Consider the following 18,500-nt stretch of genomic DNA (forward strand, 5'->3'; position numbering starts at 1 on the left):
CTGATTCTGTGCGACCCCATAGACGGCAGCCCACCAGGCTCCCCCGTCCCTGGGATTCTCCAGGCAAGAACACTGGAGTGGTTGCCATTTCCTTCTCCAATTCATGAAAGTGAAAGTGAAGTCGCTCAGTTGTGTCTGACTCTTAGCGACCCCATGGACTGCAGCCTACCAGGCTCCTCCGTCCATGGGATTTTCCAGGCAAGAGTACTGGAGTGGGGTGCCATTGCCTTCTCTGGATGTCCTCTGCATATAAGTTAAATAAGCAGGGTGACAATATACAGCTTGACATACTCCTTTTCCTATTTGGAACCAGTCTGTTGTTCCATGTCCAGATCTAACTGTTGCTTCCTAACCTGTATACAGGTTTCTCAAGAGGCAGGTCAGGTGGTCTGGTATTCCCATCTCTTTCAGAATTTTCCACAGTTTATTGTGATCCACACAGTCAAAGGCTTTGGCATAGTCAATAAAGCAGAAATAGATGTTTTTCTGGAACTCTCTTGCTTTTTCAATGATCCAGAGGATGTTGGCAATTTGATCTCTGGTTTCTCTGCCTTTTCTTTCTTTTTTTTTTTTTTTTTGGCAGTTCAGTAACTTTATTGGACCATCAGCAATTAGTTCTTGTCCACATTGACTGTAGATTTTTGAAGGTGGTGACAGGCACGTAGGTAACCAGATTGTAGAGCTTGTTTGGCGAGTCTTCGTCTTCATTATGTTTTCTGGACAACCGCACACGGATCCGGTATGGGACATTCCTGATTCCTTTGGTCCAGACGGCTTTGTTGAGCCTGGTGTCGATGCGCACGTCCGGAGTTCCCATCTCCTTCATGGCAAACTTCCGGATTTCTTTGAGTGCCCTAGGGGCACGCTTCTTGAAACCCACTCCATGGATGCGCTTGTGAATGTTGATGGTGTATTCTCTTGTCACCACCTCGTTGATGGCGGACCGGCCCTTCTTCTTCTTGCCGCCTTTCTTTGCGGGAGCCATCCTGCAGGGCTGTGGTTGAAAGCTCCTCTGCCTTTTCTAAAACAGCTTGAACATCTGGAAGTTCACAGTTCACATATTGCTGAAGCCTGGCTTGGAGAATTTTGAGCATTACTTTACTAGCGTGTGAGATGAGTGCAACTGTGCAGTAGTTTGAGCATTCTTTGGCATTGCCTTTCTTTGGGATTGGAGTGAAAACTGACTTTTTCCAGTCCTGTGGCCACTGCTGAGTTTCTCAAATTTGCTGACAAATGAGTGCAGCTCTTTCACAGCATGATCTTTTAGAATTTGAAATAGCTTAACTGGAATTCCATCACCTCCACTAGCTTTGTTCCTAGTGATGTTTCCTAAGGCCCATCTGACTTCACATTCTAGGATGTCTGGTTCTAGGTGAGTGGGAGTGATCACACCTTCGTGATTATCTGGGTCGTGAAGATCTCTTTTGTATAGTTTTTCTGTGTATTCTTGCCACCTCTTCTTGATATCTTCTGCTTCTGTTAGGTCCATACTATTTCTGTCCTTTATTGAGCCCATCTTTGCATGAAATGCTCCCTTGGTGTCTCTAATTGTCTTGAAGAGATCTCTAGTCTTTCCCATTCTATTCTTCTCCTCTATTTCTTTGCATTGATCGCTGAGGAAGGCTTTCTTTTCTCTCCTTGCTATTCTTTGGAACTCTACATTCCAATGGGTATATCTTTCCTTTTCTCCTTTGCTTTTCACTTCTTTTCTTTTCACAGCTATTTGTAAGGCCTCCTCAGACAGCCATTTTGCTTTTTTGCATTTCTTTTTCTTGGGGATGGTCTTGATTCCTGTCTCCTGTACAATGTCATGAACCTCCGTCCATAGTTCATCAGAAAATAAAATTTTATAATAACAAAAGCCATAATTTATAATAAATATATAATAGTTATTAGTCTATACACCAAAAATTAATAAATAGAACAATCTACAGCAACAGCATTTATAAATATAAACTACAGCCATACAAAAAGGAGCTAACAGAAGCACACTCATCATAGACTTTAATATACTATACTTAGCCCAACATAGGTTAAGTAGAGAAATATGTATGTTAAGTCACTTCAGTTGTTCACATGTCCAACTCTTTGCAACCCCATGGACTATAGCCTGCCAGGCTCCTCTGTCCATGGGATTCTCCAGGCAAGAATACTGGAGTGGGTTACCATGCCTTCTCCAGGGCATCTTCTCCACTCAGGGATCGAACCTGTGTCTCATGTCTCCTGCACTGGCACTTTACCACTAGCACCACCTGGGAAGCCCCAGAGAAAATATAAAATACTCAAATAATTATTGTTAAGTTAGACCTCATGGATATATATATATATAATTTCATAACCTTAAAAAGGTATACCTTCTGAAGTATACATGAAACATTTATGAAAATCTGATCCCCAAAATGTCTCAAATAGGTCCAGAAAATAGAAATAATAGAAACATTATCTCATCAAAATGCAGTAAGACTAGGAATTAGTATGAAATTTTTAAATGTTCTATCTCAAAATTGAATAGCTCTCTGTTAAACAATTTGTTGAATAGGAAAAGGCACACCAAGAGAAACAATTTCTAAGATTAATGATGATGAAAGCCCTTTGCATCAGTACATGTGGGACAAAACATGAGAACTGATCAAAGAAGAATGCATTATCTCATACACTTAAATATACATTTCAAATGAAAATAAGTTAAATTCTCAACTCAAAGTAACATCTTAAGTAAAAACCTGAATGAACTTTTCAGCCCACCCAATAATTGGTAAAAGAAGAAAAAAAGTCAATCAAAGGAAAGCCTAAGGAAATGAAAATGTGATATAAAAATTAAAAAACAAAAATAAGTATAATACATCAAAACATTAGTTCCTGGGAAAAAAAGTAAAAGAATGGAACTTATATTAACTATGCATACCAAGGAAGAGTCCTACAGTTAGAGAAAGGCACAGAAGACAAGTCAAAAATGGAAACTCATGATGCATTAATATGTGACTGGGCATTTAATGGGATGTGGCTGAGACATTCAAAAAAGCTGAAGTTTGAAAGGAGGAGCTTGATCAAGTCTGTATATAAAATGGACAATGAACGCATTGACCTCAACACATTATTCAGTAATGGTACCTTACGACAACACCAGCACCATTCACTCAGCTACTTACTGTACACAGTGTGAGTGTTGGTTTATACTAGGCCACTGATTTATACATTAACTATGAAAAGACTGGAAGACACATGTAGTTACACACAGAAGAAAGTACTTGCATTTGCATGGGAATGAAATCTCTACATTAACTCTTTATTGTACATGACGGATTTTGAGATTGCTAATGTGAATGCCATTCAACTACTTCTACCATGGGAACAAGTAAAAGGATGCTTGTTTCACTTTTCACAATCACTGTGGTGCAACAGTCTTCTTTGAGTCTAACAGGTGAGTATATGACAATACTGTTCATACTGTTCACGGGGTTCTCAAGGCAAGAATACTGACGTGGTTTGCCATTCCCTTCTTTAGTGGACCACGATTTGTCAAAACTCTCCACCATGACCCACCCATCTTCAGTGGTCCTTCACGGCATAGCTCATGGTTTCACTGAGTTAGACAAGGCTGTGATCTATGTGATCAGTTTGGTTAGTTTTCTGTGGTTGTGGTTTTCATTCTGTCTGCCCCCTGATGGATAAGGATAAGAGGCTCATGGAAGCTTCCTGATGGGAGAGACTGACTGTGGGGTAATCTGGATGATGCTGTTAAAGTGCTGCATTCACCATGCAAGCAAATTTGGAAATCTCAGCAGTGGCCACAGGACTAGATGAGGTCAGTTTTCATTTCAATCTTCAAAAAAAAAAGCAATGCCAAAGAATGTTCAAACTACCGCACAATTGCACTGCTCACATGCAAGCAAAGCAATGTTCAAAATTCTCCCAGCCAGGGTCCAACAGTTCATGAACCAAGAACTTCCAGATGGTCAAACTAGATTTACAAAAAGGAGAAGAACCAGAGATAAATTGCCAACATCCATTGGATCATTGAAAAAGCAAGAGAGTTTCAGAAAAACATCTACCTCTGCTTTATTGACTATGCCAAGCCTTTGATTGTGTGGATCACAACAAACTGTGGAAAATTCTTAAAGAGATGGGAATACCAGGCCACCTTTCCTGTCTCCTGAGAAATCTGTATGCAGGTCAAGAAGTAACAGTTAGAACCAGACATGAAACACAGACTGGTCCCAAATTGGGAAAAGAATGCATCAAGGCTGTATATTGCCATCTTATATATTCAATTTATATGCAGAGCACATCATGAGATGTCTGGCTGGATGAAGCACAAGATGGTATCAAGATTGCCGGAAGAAATTTCAATAACAGATATCAGAAATATCAGAAATACAGATGACACCATCCTATGGCAGAAAGCAAAGAGGAACTTTGCTTTTAAAGAGCCTCTTGATAAAAGTGAAAGAGGAGAGTGAAAAAACTGACTTAAAACTCAACATTCAAAAAACTAAGATCATGGCATCTGGTCCCATCACTACATGGCAAATAGATGGGAAAACAATGGAAACAATGACAGACTTTATTTTCTTGGGCTCCAAAATCACTGCAGATGGTGACTGCAACCATGAAATTAAAAGATGGTTTCTCCTTGGAAGAAAAGCTATGACCAACCTAGAGCATATTGAAAAGCAGAGACATTACTTTGCCAACAAAGGTCCGTCTAGTCAAAGCTATGATTTTTCCAGTAGTCATGTATGGATGTGAGAGTTGGACTACAAAGAGAGCTGAGAGCCGAAAAGTTGATGCTTTTGAACTGTGATGTTGGAAGACTCTTGAGAGTCCCTTGGACTGCAAGGAAATCAAACTACTCAATCGTAAAGGAAATCAGTCCTGAATATTCACTGGAAGGACTGATGCTGAAGCTCCAACCCTTTGGCACCTGTTGCAAATAACTGAGTCATTGGAAAAGACCCTGATGCTGGCAAAGATTGAAGGCAGGAGAAGAGGATGACAGAGGATGAGATGGTTGGATGGCATCGCTAACTTGATGGACTTGAGTTTGAGCAAGCTCTGAGGGTTGGTGATGGATAGGGAAGTCTGGCATGCCGCAGTCCATGGAGTTGCAAAGAGTCGTACGCAAGTGAGCAACTGAAGTGAACTGATATGACAATGGAAAATACCTGTAAATGTGCATTCATGTTTTGGGGACTTCAATTTGTGTCCTTTGGAAGATTTACATGAAGCTTTTGAGTGTATTATGGAGAAGGGAGAATACAATTTATATGACAACAGATTATGTTAAGAGAGTGTATATTCATGGAAAGCATATTAGATGTAGAAGACAACCAGTGGCTCCAAGATTTCCACCAGAACCTTGGAATGTCTGTCAAGCAGAACTGAACAGCAAACGCAGGACTAACAATGCAGTGGAAGGCTGGTACGGGAAATCTCAAAAGCTGATGGTAGTGCAGCATCCTTGGAGATTTATTGAAGTGTTAAAGTATGAGCAGCAAAGCAATAAATAAGTTATCACTGGGTCTTTAACGATCACACTGAAAAATGGCCATCAATTTCAGGACAACACTGACAAAAGTAATTTGTATAACCAAATCCGTTAACGATGTAGAGGAGGAAAAATTTCTTCTATCCCTATAGATTCTTTTGTTTGGTATAATAATGAAATTGACATAAAATGGATTAATAAGAGCAAATCAATCTAATTTTGTATATACAGAGGCCCCTTAGCTACGGGACCTAAGAAGTGACTGAGGCACGCTGTTCACCCACCTTTTTAGTAAAGAATCAGTTGTTTGTGAAGATTTGGCAAACCAAAGGTGTTTCTGTTTGGAGCAGAAAATTAATGAAGAGTAACAAAGTCTGTTTGTTTACAGAGCTTTCTCAGCATCAAGCTCCCTACCTCCAGTCTTCCATCCTCCTGGCACAGGAAGGATCCCTTCCCATAGGAGATTTATTTTCCACTTCCAGGGAAACAAAGGAAGCTCAGGGTGTTCTTTTTGCACCAGCTGTTTCTCAAATAACTTTAATTTAAAATAATCAATATGCCATCTTTCCATATTTTGAGGTGGCCTGCCCTAAGCCCCATCAACAGTTATAATAAAGAACATTTTGGAAAGACAAAATACTAATGACCATTTGGTATGGACCAAATGTCTCATCAGATGTTTGGGACAAGACCAAATGTCCTACAGGGATCCTCAATTGATATAAAGAATATTTTGGAAGAGACATTTAATTTATTTATTTATTTTTTCCAAAACACTTAAGAAGTTTTATTGAAAACAATAAAATACAGAAACACCAGATTCATTTTAAAGTAAAACTGACAGCATCTTCCAGAACTTTCCTAGTATTCCACCATTCTTATAACTATTTAAAAAACAAAGCCAAGTTCCAGATCCAAAATAATCAATGAACCTGCTGGTAAACATTCTTCTCATGGTTAGAGCTACCACCCTACTTTTTTTGTTTTTTTAAATTGGACATTTGCACCTTTTCAAGAATGAGTAGCAATTTTTTATTAATATCTGTGAGAACGGGACTTTCTTTTAATTAAAAAACAAAACCACACACATCCTAATCAAACTCAGAGGAAATATACATTTGTTCATTAAAGCTCACCTGCTTTAGATAAGCTTTTCTCATCACACATTAGCATAGTAAGCCAATGTTTGATCCATGCTGTATAAGTTTTACAAAATGAAAAGACCTGTTAATTCCCGAGGGAAACCTTAAGGCAAAAACAGAAGCCTTACCCTACAAAAAGGGAAACAAAGCAAGTCATGGGGCCTGTGGAGACGGCTCAGATGAGTAAGCACCACAAGGATGAAGAAGAAAATTTTTGTATAAATGAATGCGAGTTTAAAAAGGCGCACTGAACATCCATGTTTCCCACAGAAATAATAATCATGTCAGATAAAATGACTCCTGAAACAAGTTCTGCCTGGATTTTAATAAAGGAATCCTGCTAGTTCTCTCCTACATATAGCCATGGTATCAGAGCCTTGTTCAGAGGGCTCTTTCCTACTGTTCACTGTACAGACCTGGATCCCAGGCCTGTCCAACACCCCTACAGAGGACAGTGTTAAGTGTGTGTGTGTCCTTCTTTGGAAAACTGTCATCTCTTCTTCACCCCAACACTGGGACTAACTCCAAATTCCAGGCAGTCACTTCCTCCTTACAAGCTGTAGCAGAACTAACTTTTTAGCTGGAGACTTCTTTAAGGCTACAAATGTTACAAGTTGGTCCCATTAAACAATGACCTAGAGGCAATTCTTGACATGGCTGAGTCAAACACGTGCACATTTCAACAGAACAGTTTACATTCATCTCTAAATCTGAGATTAAGAAACTAGTAGCTGGTTTCCAACTGGTTTCAATACTGGTTTGAAGTCTGAATAATTTTACTGTGTAGACATTAAATATTTTGTTTAAATATTAAACATTAAATCTTTTCCTGACTATCCAGACAGAAATAGAAAAAGCAGGAACTACAGGCAGGAGAAGCAACAGTCCAGTTAACAGACTTGTGACTTCTATGCCATCTGTAACAAGGGGAGGGACTTCGGCATGGGTTTCAAAATTGCCTGGGAGCTGCCTCCTAAAGTCACCTCTACTTGGCATAAACCATTTTTTCTACACAAGGTATGTGATTCCTACAAAAGAGAAGAAACCCAGGAAACAAAAAGAACTGGGGTGGTCTCCTGCTGCCTGATAAAAGGGCCAGTATACACTCATTTAATAAGTTATAGTGGGTATTCTGTACCACTAAAGGGACGGTCACTTTACTTTGTACTACTGAGTCCTTGCCACACAGAAGAGCTGTTCCTGAGGAAAAAAAAAAATACTTCAATCCTGGTTCCTCTCAGAGGACACCTTGAGCCTGGGTAGGGTCCTCCAGATGATGATTTCTGGCTGGCAGGAAGCTATTCTCTAGTAACTTCTAGGCTTACTGCACAAAGAGTTGAAGCACCAGGCAAACTGGCTATTTCAGTAAATCTCAATGTCACTTGTATGTGCCCAGTTAATTATATCAGTCAACATTTCCTAAATTAACATTAAAAAAAACCCCACAACTTGCTTCTACAGGCACATTTCTTTAACTACTGAAATAATATGCTGGGCTGGGCTGATACGGCACTTCCTCAGGATTACTTGAGGATGCTTCTCCCAGAGCCAGTTCGCACATTGGTTACCTTGCAATCTTCTAAACTATCAAAGTTAATTAGGCTGTAAACATCACTGAAGAGCTGGGTTTATCAATTATGCAAGGGAAACCCAGGAGCAACAGTAGCACAGGGTAAAAAAAGCCTCGGAGGAAAAACCTTTTCGTTGTATTTTCCATTGCCTCGTCAGAGGCAAGGAGAGGAGCCACAACACTACTGGCTATTTAATCAATAGAGCTACACTGAACTGACAACTAATATACAAGTTTCAGAGCCTCTGTTAAATTCCCCAGCAATAGGCCTAAGCTACTGTCATCTTCCTCTTCCCCAGTAATATCTAGTCACCATTATAAACAGAGCTCATTTATCTGAAGATGAAATTGTGGCTCAACCGTCAGGGCACACTTGTAGTAGGGAGAGCACTCTTTTTTTTTAATGCATCTTTTTCAACCCAAGTGTCTGAATATTCTCCAAGTATCTGAATGACTGAGACAATGTGACAGATGACTTAAAAGTCACATACAGCTTCTATACTTGACTCTGCAGAATGTACTCTCACATTGCTTTAATAAGCCCCCTAGAAAACTGCTTTTCCCTTGAGACCAGTTTCCTTGGCAAGAAGTTGAATTTCAAGAAATGGCTACCCAAAATCAGAGTCCCACCCCAAATCACAGGTGGAGGTATTACACCCGTTTCAAAACTTTCAAGTCCCTATACTGTACAAGCAGGCTCATGACTGAACACATAAGCCTCTGCAACATGACAACTTTAGTGTAGAAACTGGTTTCTAGAGTTCCATCTCCTCTTCTGTGCAAGCAGCTGTCTCCAAACTATTGTGAACAGGCAACCCTGTTGGCCGAGGTTCCAAGAACAGTTCAGTTCTCTGAGGAAACGCAGTGCCAGCAGCTGCGTGCTTAGTTGGGCTCTCTCCTGGGTAGTTCTTAGCATCAGATGACGGCTTTGGCTTATCAGAAAGGAGTCCAGGGAGAGGTTTCCAGAGCACAAGCCCCATGGAAGGACGGCTCATGGACTCAATCATTTTCTTTGTAAAGATTTCATCAAATTCCCTCTTTAAACCTGTTTTCATGGTATCAGAAAGGACAAGGCTGGGGAGACGATTAATATTTCTGTCAGCTTCAACTTCTTCATCTTCGTCAATTATTCTGTCCTCAATTTCCTGAAGCCTCCTTCGGGCAACTTCACACTGTGGTTCCCCCGTTGTCTGATCCATCTCTTCACAAATAACATCTAACAGGCCAGGTGCAGAAAGGCCACCAGTGCACGGATTTACTCCATGACCCTCTGTATCCTGAAGTGCACAAAGAATCCAGTCATTAGGACCAGCACAGAGCCCTGCTTCAGTTAGCCTTTTCTTTCTTACTGGACAATCCTCCTCCTCCTCCTCTCGCTTGTGTTTCTTTCTAGAGTGAGCTGAAATACGTCCGCGCGCCGCGCTCCCGCCTGAGCTGCTCGGGGTGGCGCGAAGTCCCGGCCGCGGGACCAGCTCGGCGCCCTCCGTCCCCGGCGGGAAGGCCCGACCGGCGAAGGCCGGCGGCGGCTGCAGGAAGTCCGAGCCACCGCTCAGGGGAAGGCCGCTAAACGGCCGGCCGAGCGCCGCCATGGCCGGGGAGACGAGGAGACTGCGCCCGCGGCCCCGGGCCCGGCAGCAGCGGCCACAGCTACTGCCGAGAGGTAGCCGCCTCTGAGCCCGCTTCCTGACCCCACGTCACGCCTTCTAGAACCCTCCACCCCCGAGACTTTTAATTTAAATGTACATTGTATAATACCAATTATCAGTGGTAAGTGTCTTCTGTGATTGTTGTTGTGGGTACATAGGAAAATGTCTTTGTTCTTAGGAAAAAGATCTGAAAAACTTCAGGATGAAGTGTATTGATGTCTGCAATTTATTTTCAAGTAGTGCAGACCCCCCAAAACATGTGTGTATGGACAGGAAAAGAGTAGAAAACAAACGCTAGAAAATGCTAACAATTACTGAGCATAGGTAAAGGGTATGTGTGTCTTTATTGCGCTACTTTTTCAACTTTTCTGTCTGTTCAAGTTTTATTAAAAGTTGGAAAAATTTTAAAGGCGTTTGCTTGCTAAGTGAACATGGCCTTCAAACTCAATAAATCTGCTAAGTTTTTATTTTCTGCAGTTTTTTGCATTCTTATACCACCTGGTTGCTATATGACTAAAATAAACTCAGCCACTGAAGAAAAATAAGCTAGCCACATGACACAAAAGCCAGAAAAGCTTTGCCACTGAGTAGGGAAAAAATTACCGTCATTAAACTTATTGGCAAGTTATATTCTTATAAATTGTTATTCTCCTAATACAATGTAACCATTTATTGCTCTGTGTCAGCATCTAATAAAAGGGAAAGACAAACAGGCAGAATTGATGCCCAATTACACTGGGGCAAATTTTTTATGCTCCAAGAGTAACAATATGTCAAACATTAATAAAAGAAGATACAGGAGGTATTTTTTCATAATTTACCAGACAGGAGAGGACATTATTTCCTTCTATTGCATGATTAAGTTTTGTAGGAAACATATATTCAGGTTGATAGGTCTAACAGACAGCTTATACAAGGTGTATAAGCAGTCCTCATGATTACAATCACCCAAGTCTCAAATTGAACTAAAATGACACATGTAGAAAGGGGCAGAAAAACCAAGGTTATGGCTTTAGTTCTGCTTCCAAATAGATCAATATTGGCTGGTAAATCACTTTCCTTCTCTGAGCTTCAATGTCCTCTGTAAAATGAGACACTTGAACTGAATTAAGATGGTTAAAACTGAAGAATCAAGGGCCATTTATTCTTCAAGGACTAGGTGGTGAGGAGCCAAGTTTAAATCATCAGTTTTTAAGAAATAAAAACTCAGTCTGATGTAGATATTATTCTTTAGAGCCCAATGAGGCAGAGAAAGGAGGAGGCCAGGATATCCATAAAACTGATGAGCCCCAGGGAGTCACTCTCTTCTCAACTACAGGCTGCACTCTCTGGGAAGGACCACTTGGCCAAAAGACCACTCTGTCAAAGTTCTGGGAAAGGAACAGCCCCAGAGGAAGGTTGGAAATTAGATTGAGTCAGCAAGGCAGCCTGACTATTATTTAATATGATCTCTTATCCAGAGCCACAAAAACTCCTTGTAAATTCGATGTGGTTAAATGTTTTTATTATTAATTCTAGGAAGAAATAATATTTTGAAAAAAGGTGGCAAAACAGAAATTTGAAAGGCCTCCACAAAACCCCACAAAGAGGAAAAGAGTAATGCTGAAGAGGTAAAGTCAGAAAAAAAAAAAATTGGAGTTTTAAGAAAACTTTGCCTGAACTTTTGAGGACATATTGTCTCCTCAGTGAGGTGCTAGTTAAGGCAAACACAGTTAAGACCATAGCTGAGCAGAATGCTTGGGAAATGGATTATCTGATTAAATAATTTCAAAAACTTGTCAGTCTCTCAACTCTTCACTAATTAAAGTACTTTTCTAAAACACAAAGGCAAGTTTATTCTTTCCTAAATAAGAACAGTGTTGGACATTACTGAATCTTCCTTTGATCATTTTAGACCCTTCAATCCCTCCAGGTCATTATTTTCAACATCATTGATCTGCATAGGGACTAAAGACAACAGATGTGCCAACATTGGGCTGAATCCATCTGGGCTCATGCATCCCTGGAAGATGCATTCCTGGAGGGAAATAAATCCTGAATACAAACTATTTTCTTACTCTTTGCCTCCTTTTTATGGAATACAAATGTGGCCAAAAATAAAAACAAAAATTTGTTAGTTGAGGCTTTTGATTAGTTTCAGTTCCTGAGACTACACTCTTTCAACATAGAAATTAGAGCAACATCTCTTTGCTCATATATTTTCAAGAAAGTTCCTGAAGCCTATCACTGACAGTTTTTAAACTCTTAAGAATTTGGAAGCAGAAATTCTACTTATAATTGAACTTCCTTGAGTTTGCAGTCACAGTGCTTCAAATTCTAATTCTACTGTGAAACAAAGCTAGATTGAAAATTTTAGGATAAAAAGTTTATTATTTATGCTGGGTAACTATTCTTAAGCAGAGTTTTTAAAACAAAATAGCAAGTTTTGTTTAAGATGTTCATGCTTCTGGGAGCATTTCCTTGCATTCTGCCACTGGATTATTTGTTAATAGATCAGTGTCCACAAATTTTCAATGGCAACAACATTAATTTCTGGTTTGGAAAACAAACTAAGCATATAAAAATTATCAGTTTGAGAATAAATTTTGATTCTTAATTAGTATCTGAGTTTGAGTCTTTTCTTGAAAGTGAGATAACAACTTGCTCAAATTCCTTGTTTAAAAAAAATGAAAATGTCATGTGAACAGTCAACTGATAAAAGCAGGCTACATGTCCTGGGATGATTCACAGAAGTACTGTCCATGGTGATTATGGATCAAGGTTATGTTCAAGATACACTCTGTTATGGAGAGAGGAGGCATGCATGAGCCAAGTACAGTAGTCCTGATCTCCCCTTATTTGTGCTTTCCCTTTCCACAGTTTCAGTTATTCACTATCAACTATGGTTCAAAAATATCAAACAGAAAATTCCAGAAATACACAACTCATAGGTTTTAAATCATGTGCTGAGTAGCATGATGACATCTTGAGCCCCCAGGTCTTTCCCTCCTGGGACATGACAGTGTATCTACACTGTATACACTAACTACCCACTGGCATAGGAAAAATACATAGTATATACAGGGTTCAACAGTTTCAGGCTGGGGGTCTTGGAACATATCCCCTGCAGTAAAAGAGGAACTACTGTAGCATAAAATATCACTCAACAAGGGTTATCTAGCTATTGCCACAGCCAAATGAGGTAATGAAGTCCAATAATGAGCCCTGCTACAGCATTATCTCTTGGAAACCAACTGGCCACCCAGAACTCCTTCTGCCCCCGCAAGCATAATCATTAATATTGACGGAAATCACCACGCATTCCAGACAGAGCTTCAATATGCACTGCTACCCAAGGCCTTACAGAAAGAGCATCATATACACTGCCCAGAGCACACTACACACCCTCACATCAGAGCAAGAAACTCACTTTACAACAAAGAAAATAATGCAGTGGGCAGGTACACAGCCATGAAATTCTCTGGTACTTACTTCACTCCACAGAAATTGCTGACATAATAGTATGATCGGATGGCCTACTGAAGGTGCTGCAAAGCCCTAGAGGAGGGACTATATCCTGCCAGCAAGGGGAACCAAATCCTCCAGTATGCTAAATCAGTGACCAAAGCATGGTACATTGTCACCATAAGAAAGAATTTATATGTTTCAGAATAAAGGTGCCCAAACAGTGACGGCCCCCTCCACCATCTCCACCAGTGGCTCACATGGGGAATGTGTGCTCACCACACATTTGGCTCACCGCAGACTCTGGGTTCTGCAGGTTTAGAGGAAGAAACTTCCATCAGTAGATATAACAGAACTCCCATTGGTCATAAAATATGGTTTCCACTCAGGCACTTGGGTTACAATGGGTGTGAGGAACAGCAACAAAACAAAAGAGGGAGTTGCCATCTTTTTTGCTAATTGACCCTGGCTTCCCTTGAAGCTCAGTTGGTAAAGAATCTGCCTGCAATGCAGGAGACTTGGGGTTGATTCCTGGGTTGGGAAGATCCCCTGGAGAAGGAAATGGCAACCCACTCCAGTATTCTTGCCTGGAGAATCCTATGGACAAAGGAGCCTGGCAGGCTACAGTCCAAGAGTCAGACTCTTGGACTCCTAGTTGGACCCCTACAGTCCAAGGGGTCGCAAGAGTCGGACATGACTTACCTACTAAACCACCACCACCAACAAAGGGACAAGGATTATTGACTTAGGTATTAAGAAGAGGTAAACAAGATTGGGTGCGTACAGAGTGGTATGACCATAGATAGATGAGTTTATTTGCCAAACAGAAATAGACCCACAGTTGTGGAGAACAAACATATGGATAGCAAGGGGGAGTGGGGGATGGGATGGATTGGAGGTGCGGACTAACATACATACACTACTGTGTATAAAATAGGTAACAAGTGGGAACAGACTGGATAGCACAGGAAACTCTACTCAGTGCTCTGCGATGATCTAAATGGGAAGGAAATCCAAAAAAGAGGGGAGATGTATCTACATGTGTGACTGAATCTCACTGCTTCCAGCAGAAACTACCACAACACTGTAAAGCAACCATTCTCCAAGTAAAAAAGAAGAAAGAAGAGTAGAGCTGCTATTACACACTGCAGCAGGAAGAAGCTTGTGGCCCTCGGGCGAAGGCTGTGTCAGAGCATTCCCTCACCTTTTGATCACAAATCCACTACCACAGCCAAAACCTTAGAAAGGCATGGCTGAGGGACTGGGTCCCCTCAGGGATGAAGGTCACCTGCAAGGAAATCCCCTCAACTAGCCCAGGGACTAACCAAGGGTAAGGGATCTGGCACAGATCCTGACAGAGTTTAACTTCAAGCCCAACTATAGCAAAAGGTGCCATTTCTCCCATTCCCTTTGTTTTACAGGTTCCCACTGATAAAGTGGTCCACCAGAGTCCTGAGGGAGAAGGACTGTTCCCAGAACTTATGGGAGACCCTGAATCCAAGGGCAAGACGTGGACTGTCGAGAATGCAACACTTCCCCCACCCACTTTACAACTGAGAGATTTATTTCTCCCACTGGCCTCAAACAATGAGATTCCTGCTTCCCTAGTCAGTCCCTACCCGAGAACTGGTTGACGTGGGGACGTCAGGGCCCAGCACTTCTGCCCCAAAAGAAACAACTCTGAAGGGGGCCTTCTCGGCTTCAGAGCTGAGTCGTTGTGACTGTATCACAGCCCAAATCTTCCTAGTTCCTGCTTCCTTTCTTTCCTCAGCTGGTGTTGACCCCATGACTCTTCCCTAATAAATTTCCTATACCCTTATTTCCATCTTAGAGTCTGCTTCCTTGGGTAAACCATCTATAATAATAACCTTTTCCTTGGGAAGCTGTTATATACACTTGCTAGATTTAAAGAAGAAAAAAAAAACAAACTCACTATTTTACTTAGGCCATATTTTTTTTCTGTTTCCATGCAGTATTTTTCCTTTCTTCTCTTAAGGTCTTCTAAAGAGCAAAGAAAACTTTCCCCTCAAGTGTATTTATAGTCTAAAAAGAGCTGAACTATACAAGATTATTTTTTAAATAACCCTTGATTTTACCAATATAGTCACATACTTAAGGGGGCTAAAGAATGAAGACAAATAGTATTTTTAAAAAAAAAAACTGATGATAAAATGAAATGTTTTGAATTTTGTGTCAAATAATTTGCTAGAATGTTTATGGCACATAACCTTAAATTTATCCACTATATCAGAAATCTAATGAATTTTATACTGGGAGCAATTTTAACATACCTCCTTTCTTGTTTTCTCCTGTCTTTGCTCATCTTCCATCTTTAGAATCTGTTTCAAGTCTACAGTCCTAGTAACTCTGCTGTCCTACCTGTCATTCTTTATAACTGAAATTAATTACCATTCTGGATTGCCAGACTGCTGCATTCACTATATGCTGACCTGAAGTATCTGCTCTTCAGATATGCAGTATCTAGCAGTGTCCAGTAACTGCCTTAATTGTACACTTTGTCCTGGCCAAGCATTTTTCTTCCTTATTGTAATACAGAGGAGTCATAGTTGCCTCCAAGTTAGGTTCTAATATCAATCTGTAAGGCAGAAAATATGCTATTATTACCCTCGAAAATCCCATGAAATCAGAGGGGAAAATATCTCAATAAATATATCACTACTGTTTTTTCTTCCCACTTTCTAGTCAATAATCCTGAAGGGTTGGCCATTCATTTAAGGAAACACTTTGTCCCCTTAAAACAACACCATGATGAAACACTAAATTCCCACTTGGCTTAAAGGCATAAGAAACTTAAGACTCTAAAAGGCAAAAGAAACCTAAGGTCCACTGAGTGAAAGGCCATTTCAGTTCATTGAGGGAAATAACTGATGTGCTCACCCACACAATGTAAATAGTTATTTTTCTTTGATATATTTTTCTTTCTTGGTTCACTTTTTAATTTATTTTTTAACTGAAGGATAATTGCTTTACAGAATTTTGTTGTTTCCTGTCAAACCTCAACATGAACCAGTCATAGGTGTACATGTATCCCCTCCCTTTTGAACCTCCCTCCCTCTCCCTCCCTATCCCACCCCTCTAGGTTGGTACAGAGCCCCGGGTTGAGTTCCCTGAGCCAGACAGAAAATTTCTTGGATCATTTTTGATGATCATTTATACACATGAATTCTTGTAAATGAAATGCGAGCATCAGTAGATCTGACAAGGATAGAATACCCAGGAGATGAACTCCCCTAGCAGCTGTCAGACTCTCATTGGTGCAAATCCAGCATCTTGCTGAAACCTTATTCCTGAACCTCTTTCATATGACTGTTTCAATTCTTCCAGATTATTTCAGTTTATATATCTCCACCCACTAATCTCCACCTGTGTATAATAAGGTACATAATTCCACCCACTCCAATTCAACCTCAGCCTATACCGTGTTTTTAACTTTTCTGTTCTATATAAGCATTAGCCACCTCCCTGCAAAGGAGGCTCAGATCCATTTAGCTACTAGATATTATTTTCCTAATTTTATAGTTGAGGAAATAAATATTAGAGAGGTTTATATTTGCCCAAGGTCAGACAGTTTCGATGCTGAAAACCTTCCAGAGTTCTCTTCGGCTTTTATAACAGCACTTTTGCTATGCTGGAGTGAAGAGAACAAGCTTTGTTCTAAACATGTGTCACTAAGTCACAGAACCGCCCTGGACACCCAGCATTTTACCATATGGTTGGCAAATGACTGGAGAAATGGCCAAGTGCCTAAGTGATAGCTGGGTTCTACAGAATGAAAGATGGCATGGCTGCTCTTTGGCAAGAAATGGGTGCTTTCATCTCATTGCAGTGGCCCTCAGCACTCTAGTATGCTCATCAGCTTTACTTGATTCCTAAAACATGAACACCTAAAGGACCAAATTGTAAAGCCATTTACAAATGCCATTCCTATTTTACTGACAAGTCTTCAGGGAACCTATCCTAGTGACCCAGGAAAAATTCAGAGAAAAAAAAACTTTGATTTGGCTTGACATAATTATCAAGTGAAAAAATAATCTGCCTATGAGTCAACAATTTCTGTGTCCCCAGCATTTCTAAAAATAAGCCACTAGGCAACCCAAACTTGGAATGGAATTGAAATTTGACCCACTTAAATGTATTTTTGTTCACTAGTAAGGGTGAGAATTTTTAGAAATGATGATTTCTATGTGCTCATAAAGTACATTCATTAGTATGTCTCATTAAAATGTTTCAAAATTTTTCTGCCTGTCTAATTATTAAATCATAATGAAAAGTAACTACTCAATAACTCACTAGAAATACTCTTCTCCAGTCACACATCACTGGATGTGTGAAAATTTGAGTGAATTTTTTTTTAATTGTTAACACTGATTTATAACATTATATGTTTCACATGTACAGCATTATATTTTCCATCTATATACCCTACAACCAAACTGCTTCCCACCAAAAGTTTATTTTCCATTCATTACCACACAGTGATCCCCTTTATCATTTCACCCTCCTCCTCACTCTTCATCTTTCCTCTCTGGTAACCACTACTCTATTCTCTGTATCTACATGCTTTTGTTTAGTTTGGTTGGTTCATTTATTTTGGTTTTGTTTGTTTATCATATTCCACATATGAGTGAAATTGTATGGTACTTATCTTTCTCCATCTGACTTATCTGAAAGAGATCATTTAAATGCCATCTAAGAAGGCAGAGTGAGAAGGCTCCCAATCACCTACCCACTGCCTACCCATCAAAGGTATTCTGATGACATCTGCCAGAACTCATCTGCATGTGGATCAGGAGGACAGTAGAGTTATTCCTGCTCACTTCTACACCATGTACTCTAGTTTACCACTGTGAGTCAAGGAAGAGATGAGAGAAAGTGTGATGGGCTAAAAACTCTCAAGAAAGAAAGCACAGCTAAGGCAGATGGCCAGAAGAGGTGAGGCTGTCAAACTGCATTTTTTTTTTTTTCTTTCATATACTAAGAACCTTTCTTTCTTATAAATATCAGCCAGCTTTCTTTTCAGAGGTGAAAGAGGGAATTGGGGGATAAAGTCATGTGCTGATTAGCATAGAAAGAATAAGTTCTAATTTAAAAGCTCTTTTTGAAGATGGCAGAGGAGTCGGTGGACGTGGATACATCAGGAACACACCTTCAGACACAAAAGTGCATACAGAACACCAGCTGAGAGCAGG

General features: G+C 40.2%; 2 protein-coding genes across 2 annotated transcripts; both read right to left on the minus strand.

Moving 5' to 3' along the window:
* Window positions 1-574: 574 nt before the first annotated feature.
* On the minus strand, window positions 575-989 carry LOC133067216 (large ribosomal subunit protein eL31-like). Its single transcript, XM_061158386.1, has one exon. It carries the CDS (start codon window positions 983-985, stop codon window positions 605-607), a length of 381 nt encoding a protein of 126 aa, XP_061014369.1. The 5' UTR covers window positions 986-989; the 3' UTR covers window positions 575-604.
* A 7,459-nt stretch (window positions 990-8,448) lies between these two features.
* LOC133067219 (coiled-coil domain-containing protein 117-like) lies at window positions 8,449-9,789 on the minus strand. The gene has a single exon (XM_061158387.1). It carries the CDS (start codon window positions 9,787-9,789, stop codon window positions 8,956-8,958), a length of 834 nt encoding a protein of 277 aa, XP_061014370.1. The 3' UTR covers window positions 8,449-8,955.
* Between the last annotated feature and the right edge of the window lie 8,711 nt (window positions 9,790-18,500).

This window comes from Dama dama, chromosome 12 (assembly GCF_033118175.1).
Source record: "Dama dama isolate Ldn47 chromosome 12, ASM3311817v1, whole genome shotgun sequence".
Taxonomy (NCBI): domain Eukaryota; kingdom Metazoa; phylum Chordata; class Mammalia; order Artiodactyla; family Cervidae; genus Dama; species Dama dama.

Coding starts and splice junctions, on each gene's coding strand:
- LOC133067219 (XM_061158387.1), bottom strand. CDS start 9,789: ATGGCGGCGCTCGGCCGGCCGTTTAGCGGCCTTCCCCTGAGCGGTGGC.
- LOC133067216 (XM_061158386.1), bottom strand. CDS start 985: ATGGCTCCCGCAAAGAAAGGCGGCAAGAAGAAGAAGGGCCGGTCCGCC.